This window comes from Hibiscus syriacus, unplaced genomic scaffold (genome assembly GCF_006381635.1).
Source record: "Hibiscus syriacus cultivar Baekdansim isolate YM2019G1 unplaced genomic scaffold, ASM638163v2 tig00110637_pilon, whole genome shotgun sequence".
NCBI classification, from domain to species: domain Eukaryota; kingdom Viridiplantae; phylum Streptophyta; class Magnoliopsida; order Malvales; family Malvaceae; genus Hibiscus; species Hibiscus syriacus.
This window is the reverse complement of record NW_024062808.1, coordinates 358,593-366,756: the sequence shown is the minus strand read 5'-3', so window position 1 is coordinate 366,756 and position 8,164 is coordinate 358,593. Positions and strand designations below refer to the sequence as shown.

The window sequence follows — 8,164 nt, the reverse complement described above, 5'->3', positions numbered from 1 at the left end:
ATCTTCTTGATCAACTTGTTCATCTTGTTTTGATTTTTCTTGTTTCTACTTCGATCACAGAGCGACTTTTTTCTGCCATGAAATTAGTGAAGACTCATTTAGTCAACAAAATGGAGGATGATTTTTTGTCGAGCTACTTAATAACATATATTGAGAAGGAAATTTGTCCGTGATTTATATAGAAATTCTCTTATTGATGACTTTGATTCAATGAAAGAGCGTCATGTACAATTCCGAATGTCAAGTTTTAATAATTAAAAAGATATTCTAAGTAGTAGGTTCTTTATTATTACTTTTTGTGTAAGTTAATTTTAGTTTATTCTCAGTTTTTCAAGAGTTAACGTTTTTTATACATAGTTCGCAAGTTTTATTCATTTATAAAATGTAAAAGTCTAGCATATTACTTTAAATTTTAAATCATAATCATTTTGTGAAAATGAAAATTTTGATGACGTGCATATTTATTTTTTGCGCTATTATGATTGTTATTTTACATCGACTTATGTCACTATATGTTTATTAAAAATAAAGTTTGTCTCTTTACCTTAAAATCTTACGTTTGTCTCTCTTAACAAACAGTGAATAAAAGAGTCTATCGGTCCTTCTTAGTTTAGATTCATTGTAATCTTTCATCTTCTCCATTATCAATTGAGAGATTTATCATATTTTATTCAATATCAGTCATGCAATATTCGACAAAAATTGTAATTAAAAAAATACATACTAAAATACTAAAAGAGAAAAAGAGAATACATACCACAAAAGCAATGACTTAAAATTATATGTAATAACTTTAGAAATATATTTACATAAATATCTAATTCAATTTAACCATCAATATGAAAATTTATCATGTTAGTTGTATCCATAATTTTGAAGCAACAAACTACCATGATTCTTTCCCCATGACATCTTAACAATGTTGTAAAACTTATTGCATACAATATTTTCTCATTTACTCTCGTTTTCATTGTGTGCAAAATAAAGGTGCAGATTTAGCCAAATAGTGTTTTAGAGGAACGCCTTTGAGCTTCAGGGTTTGGTTTCTCTTTCTCTCTCTCATATATGCTTGTTTGAATTGTCTCCTACGTTAATTTCAACTCTCCCCCCCCCTGTTTCTTTCCTTTCATTGAAGCTTCTTCAATGCAATCAGATAAAAAAAATTAAAAAAATGTAAGTTTTAATTGATTTAATCTCGAAAGGTACGAGATTTAAGGGTTTACCCTTCATACCCAGAAACACTGTGCTTTCTCAGGTTTGAGAATTCGATTGTTGCATTTATCATTTTAGGTTCTATTGGGTTATGTGAAATCGGGCAATTTTATATTGTGAAGTATCAAATTTAAGATATCTTGGTTTTGAGTTGTGGCACATATATACAATTCCATTGCTAGTTTTAGTTAGGGTTTTTGAGGCTGGAGACCATTGCCTTTTTTGGTCTCTTTATGCTTCTTTAGTTGTTTTATGAATTGGGTATTTGAGTTTGAAGGGCGTATGTACTTTAGTTCCATGTGCACTTACCGGTTATAAGGTTTTGTTGCTTTGAGGTTCGAAGGATTTCGGTATTTGGAGTCCTTATTAGATTGATCAAGACATGACCCGTCGACTACGTCGCAAGGTGGCGAAGAAAGGGAAGGACGATGCTGTTTCGATAAGTTTTCTTGAGATTGAAGTTGAGGAATTAGGTCTCGAGAGAAATGACGCTGTTGATTGGACAAACATGCCTGATGATACAGTGATTCAATTGTTTTCGTGTCTGAATTATCGTGATAGGGCAAGCTTGTCATCAACCTGTAAGACATGGAGGGCTTTGGGAGGTTCGCAGTGTTTATGGAGTTCATTGGATCTCCGTGCTCATAAATTTGATACTGCAACGGCTACTGTACTTGCTTCTAGGTGTGTGAAACTTCAAAAGCTTAGGTTTCGTGGGGCAGAGTCTGCTGGTGCAATAATTAATCTTCAAGCTAAGAATTTGCATGAAATAAGCGGTGATTACTGCAGGAAAATAACCGATGCTACTCTATCTGTAATTGTTGCTCGACATGAGGCTTTGGAAAGTCTTCAGCTTGGGCCTGACTTTTGTGAAAGGATCACTGGAGATGCTATAAAAGCAACAGCACTTTGCTGTCCCAGATTGAAGAAACTTCGGTTGTCTGGAATAAAGGATGTTTATGCTGATGCAATCAATGCTTTGGCTAAGCACTGTCCAAATCTAGTTGATATTGGGTTCCTTGATTGTCTAAATGTTGATGAGGCTGCATTGGGAAATGTTTTATCTGTTCGTTTTCTCACTGTTGCAGGGACGTTAAATATGAAATGGGATTTGGTTTCGCATTTGTGGCACAAGCTACCTAAATTGATTGGGTTGGATGTTTCTAGAACTGATATCAGTTCAGATGTTGTATCTAGATTGTTATCCTCATCCCAGAGCTTGAAGATTTTGTGTGCTTTAAATTGTACGGTTCTTGAACAGGACCCTAGCATTAGCACCACCAAAACCAATGGCAAAGTGTTGCTTTCCCTTTTTTCAGATATTTTAAAGGAACTATCTTCTTTATTTTCCGAAACTTCAATCAAAGGGAGGAATTTGTTTTTGGATTGGAGGTGCTCGAAGAACAGAGATAAAAACTTGAATGAGATCATGACCTGGCTTGAGTGGATCTTATCTCACTCACTTTTGCGTATTGCTGAGAGCAACCCACAAGGACTAGATGATTTCTGGCTTAAGCAAGGGGCAACATTGTTGCTCAGCTTAATGCAAAGCTCACAAGAGGATGTTCAAGAAAGGGCGGCCACAGGACTAGCAACGTTTGTTGTTATTGATGATGAAAATGCAAGTATAGATCGTGGAAGAGCTGAGGCAGTCATGCAAGATGGTGGCATCCGACTTCTTCTGAACCTAGCCAAATCTTGGCGTGAAGGACTTCAATCAGAGGCTGCAAAGGTTATTATCCTATTTTAAAAAATAATAGTTATCTCATCACAATGCAACTATCATCATATTTCTTCCTTTTACCTGAATTGTTTATTCTAGTGACCATAAGATGGTTTGATGCTTTCCATTTAGGTGAAGAATTTGCTATTCACAAGACTTTTGTTTGCATTATCGTTTTCCATGTATTATGTTAAATAAGATGTTACTACCTACTAGTTTATTATATGAGATTTGACCTGATTTGGACTTTTTAATGGTATAGGCTCTAGCGAACTTGTCTGTCAATGCCAATGTTGCTACAGCTGTAGCTGAAGAAGGAGGAATTAATATCCTCGCTGGGTTGGCGAGGTCCATGAACAAGCTGGTTGCTGAGGAGGCAGCTGGAGGGCTATGGAACCTTTCTGTAGGGGAAGAGCACAAGGTTTTGTACTTTTCAGTGTTTTTTCTCATACCTGGGTACATAAGCTTTCTGTTTATTTCTAATCGCATATTCTTTTAAAACATATTAGGCTGCAATTGCTGAGGCTGGTGGTGTCAAAGCTTTGGTTGACCTTATATTCAAATGGTCCTCTGGCGGTGATGGAGTTGTTGTATGCTTCTCTTCATGTGCTCTATTTACTTGTTGACTGTTTTAAATATCATGTAACATCTAGCTTTCACACGATTGAAGTAGCTGTCAAGCTAGAATTCATTTGTTAGATCATGATTTCCTTTGTGCCCTTTTAGGAACGTGCTGCTGGCGCCTTGGCAAATTTGGCAGCTGATGATAAATGTAGTATAGAAGTTGCAGTTGCAGGTGGTGTGCATGCACTGGTGATGCTTGCCCGTAATTGCAAGTTTGAAGGAGTGCAAGAACAGGTGCCATTACTTTCACAATTAAGTGGGAACCTTCAACTGTGCATGATATAATAACTACAGTTCCTTCGAATTGTTTTAACTTGAAATGGTTAGCATAGATTTTTTCAATTTTCTAATCATTTTATTATACCCAGTCACAACTAAGCAAACTGATAATGTAGTCTAAGATGTTTTTTCACATTGTTCTAAATTTTTTCCATTTTTTGAGTACCCTTATCAACGTCCTGCATTCTTTTAATGTCAAGTTTGCTGTCATGTGCAAATGCTTAAGTATGCTATGCATTCTTGGGGCATGGAATTAAGAGATCTTGTCAATACAATATTGATGGCTTCAAATGTTAACTTGCTTGTCTTTAGATTGTGTTGGAGTCCCCCCTGCCCCCAATGATTACTCATGTCACCATATACAACATGTTTGTTGCGAGTTTTAATGACATGTCCGAATATGCTAGGCCGCTCGTGCCTTGGCAAATTTGGCTTCTCATGGTGATAGCAACAGTAACAATGCTGCTGTAGGACATGAGGCTGGTGCTCTTGAAGCACTAGTTCAACTTACACGTTCTCCTCATGAAGGTGTCAGGTAAATAGTATCATGTGTTTTAAGCTAGCTCTTGGAACAACCTATTATATGCTTTTTCATGTAAATAAGTTCATTGTTCATTTGCTGATCCCACAGTACTTGTTTTAACTCTCTTCATTTTCCTGTTTGTCCCATAATAATATATCCAGTAACTCATAGACTATAACTTCTTTTTCTCTATGCACAAAATTATATTGGGTTTGTCTAACGTTTATGATGATTTCTACTGATTGAAACAGGCAAGAAGCTTCAGGTGCATTGTGGAATTTGTCATTTGATGACAGAAATCGAGAAGCAATTGCGGCTGCTGGTGGTGTTGAGGCATTGGTATGACATTTATCTTTTTCAGCCGCTATTGTTGTCCCTCTCTTAGCAGGGGTACCCTTGGTTACTGTTATGTGCAGCAAAAGGGGATAACTATTGATGTCTACTAAAAGACCTCCCAAATATCCATAACTTTTATTGTGCGTGTTAAATAATTTTTGCTTGGACATATTGATATCTGTAGACTTTTAAATCATTTAGTGTGTTTTTAGCATTAAAATGCAGATCTACCATAATATGTTTAGATGTAGATAGGATGTGTCTTGGTAATCTAAGGCTTCCTTGTATCCCATGGATTCCCGTAGATACTAGCTTTGGTGTTTCATTTGCTTTTTCCCTTCCCGTGTGGTGCCGTGATGCAAAATCCCGAATCCTGAAATATTAGCCACTATAATGAAGTGCTTTGGAAATTGAGTAACGTTTAAGATTAGTTGAATTGTGCTATTTGGCTTCACAATAATTCTTTGGAAGAGCTCATCTGCTCATGTGAAGATAACTTTTGTTGGTAAAGATTTCACTACATCACAAAAGTTATTTATTTATATTTTTATTTTATGTAGGTTACTCTTGCCCAGTCCTGTTCAAATGCTTCCCCTGGTCTTCAAGAGAGGGCAGCTGGTGCTCTTTGGGGATTGTCTGTGTCAGAAGCCAACAGGTAATGCAATTATTTTCTCTTGTATGTGGACATGCAAACCTATTCAAGAGTGATAAAACCCCGGGCATCTAAGCACATTATGTGATTTTTTTAAAACTTAAAGGCCTCATCGAGATTTTATACATATGGAATACAAGGCTTAAAACAATGGGAGCAAAACCACTCTTATTCATGCTGCCTTATTGTGCTTTTCCATTGTACAAACTTGTCAAAATCCTTTGCTATTATCCAATTCTTCGCCTTGCCAAATTGGGCTGATACTAGGTTGATACAGCCCTAAACCTTTAGCAATTTGCATATTTCTGTTATGATGTCAGCAACATGCATTTTTGTGCTAATCGACATTATCCTGGATAAAATAATTTAGGGCAACCAGATTTTTATTCTTGTTCATGATTTTTCCTAGAAAAATACTCTCAATTGATCATTTGCTGTAATTATAATAAGCAGAATATTCATGCTATTTATCGTTTTGGTTTTTGTTAGCATTGCTATTGGACGAGGAGGAGGTGTTGCTCCCCTGATTGCACTTGCCCGCGCTGAAGCTGAAGTAAGCATTTCATAAGCCAGCCCTTGCAGTTAGTGTATGATAACTTTTTTGCTAGGTGGCATCTCAGTTGAATTTAACTTACGCTTTTGCTTTCAGGATGTTCATGAAACTGCGGCAGGGGCTCTTTGGAACCTTGCTTTTAACCATGGCAATGCTCTTCGGATAGTGGAAGAAGGTGGGGTTCCTGCACTTGTTCATCTTTGTTCTTCATCGTTATCCAAAATGGCACGCTTCATGGCTGCATTGGCGCTGGCATACATGTTTGATGGGAGGTAAATATTCTAGCCTTATCACCCGACACGCCCTCATCTATTTTATACATCTACATCTTTTCACAGGACCTTGTTGTACTAAATTCACTGTATCCTTATTCTATAGTTTAGTTGGTTTATGACGTTTTAGCAATGGCTTATCATGATGAGATCTCTGGTTAGAGATAACTTTTACGGGCGACTGAAAAGTGGAATGTATATCGTCTCTATCCTTATGAAAGCAGCCTCTAAATTGAGTAGGTAAAACTATGGATTAAGCATTTTGATACTAATTTGCTTCGTATGATGTTTTTTAGCAGAATTGATGAGTTTGCGTCAATGAGTTCATCATCAGAAAGCACTTCGAAGAGTGTGAGCTTGGATGGGGCCCGAAGAACGGCTTTGAAGCATATTGAAGCTTTTATCCGTACATTCTACAATCCACAAGCATTCGCCGCAGCTGCTGCTTCATCCGCTCCGGCAGCCTTGGCACAAGTAACCAAAAAGGCTCATATTCAAGAAGCGGGGCACCTGAGATGCAGGTTCCCTTTCCTCATTCTTTTCCCTCATTGTATTCCGGATTCATTTGCAGTTTTAAAATGATCCATTTGCGGTTCTACAATACTTTATGGTTTTCATGAAGTTATTCAAAGATAGTCTCCAATATGGTATCCGTCTTCCTTTGTTCTACATGTTCATATCGTGCCTGTGCATGCATTTGCACTCATGCATGCATTGTGTGTGGGTAGTGACTTTAAGCCGGTCCCTCGGAATTAACACGACTTTTATATTCCGTAGCGGGGCTGAAATTGGAAGATTCATCTCGATGCTTCGAAACTCTTCTTCAATACTCAAGGCATGTGCAGCATTTGCTCTACTCCAGGTAGAACACCAATCTCTTCCGGGTTCCGATAGTTACGGAAATCTTGTTTGGAAAACTTCTTTCTGAATTACGATACGTATTGCTAAGGGATATTCACATGTTCCATCTGGTCGAAATATTCGCAGTTCACCATTCCCGGTGGTCGACACGCCGTGCACCATGCTAGCCTTATGCAGGGTGGTGGAGCAGCAAGGGTTCTGCGAGCAGTAGCCGCAGCGGCGACGTCCCCAATCGAGGCTAAAATCTTTGCGAGAATTGTGCTTAGAAACTTGGAGCTTCACCAAGTAGAGACATCCATCTAAATTCAGGAACCAACTTAATTTATTAGTCAACTCAAGAGTTTCATTAGTTTATAAATTACATTTCTAAGGTCTCTCTCTCTCTCTCTCTCTATAACCTTTCGAACGTAAGAACTATCAGAACAAAGTCTGTATTGGTTCATTTTTGTGTGTGTCTGTATTCATTTATATATATATATATATATTCATATATATGGGCAAGATCCGCTTACACTATGTAAAAATAATATCTTTTTTTATTCTAGTACTAAATTCTTTAAATCTTAAACCTTAAATCATAAACTCTAACGAGTTAAAGAAATATTTATTTGTAGGTTATAAATTTTAACTAAATCTAAGATATTTATTTATTTAAATATTGATTTTAAACGGTAAAAGTGGATTCTAATCATATATATATATATATATTGATAGAAATTGGATAGGCCTCGTTAAAAACCCCCTTCTTGACCTCCATGTTACAACAATAACATGAAGGGCATGGGAAGGAGGAAAAGAGTGCCTAAAAATTCATTAATACCAGAATAATATATATTCATCCTAAGAAGTTCTGTTACAACATAAAATTTAAAAACCAAGCACATAACATAAAAACCAGCTCAATAATTGTGCAACCTAGCCAATAATTTAATATTCATCCTATTCCTTCTTTAGCTAGTTTATCCGCTTCACAATTAGTAGCTCTCAAAATATGCCTAACAATTACCCCTCTACTCTCCACTAATGCAACAATGTCTTTCACCAACGGCTGGAACATAGGAGTAAATACACCTGGATTTTTAATCCATTTCAGTGCATTAAGGGAATCTGATTCCAATATGACCCTTGG

The 8,164-nt window shown here is 36.8% G+C and overlaps 1 protein-coding gene across 2 annotated transcripts; it reads left to right on the top strand.

Moving 5' to 3' along the window:
* Positions 1-891: 891 nt before the first annotated feature.
* LOC120136913 (protein ARABIDILLO 1-like) lies at positions 892-7,462 on the top strand. Of its 2 annotated transcripts, none has more exons than XM_039152842.1 (12): positions 892-2,944; positions 3,198-3,356; positions 3,445-3,525; positions 3,662-3,793; positions 4,246-4,373; positions 4,613-4,700; positions 5,258-5,352; positions 5,839-5,902; positions 5,999-6,174; positions 6,471-6,695; positions 6,952-7,036; positions 7,162-7,462. In XM_039152842.1, exons 1-12 carry the CDS (start codon positions 1,595-1,597, stop codon positions 7,336-7,338), a joined length of 2,760 nt encoding a protein of 919 aa, XP_039008773.1. In that variant the 5' UTR covers positions 892-1,594; the 3' UTR covers positions 7,339-7,462. The 2 variants fall into 2 exon arrangements, with proteins under 2 accessions (XP_039008773.1, XP_039008774.1); XM_039152843.1 differs by having other exon boundaries at positions 898-2,944; positions 6,474-6,695.
* The last annotated feature ends 702 nt before the right edge of the window (positions 7,463-8,164 follow it).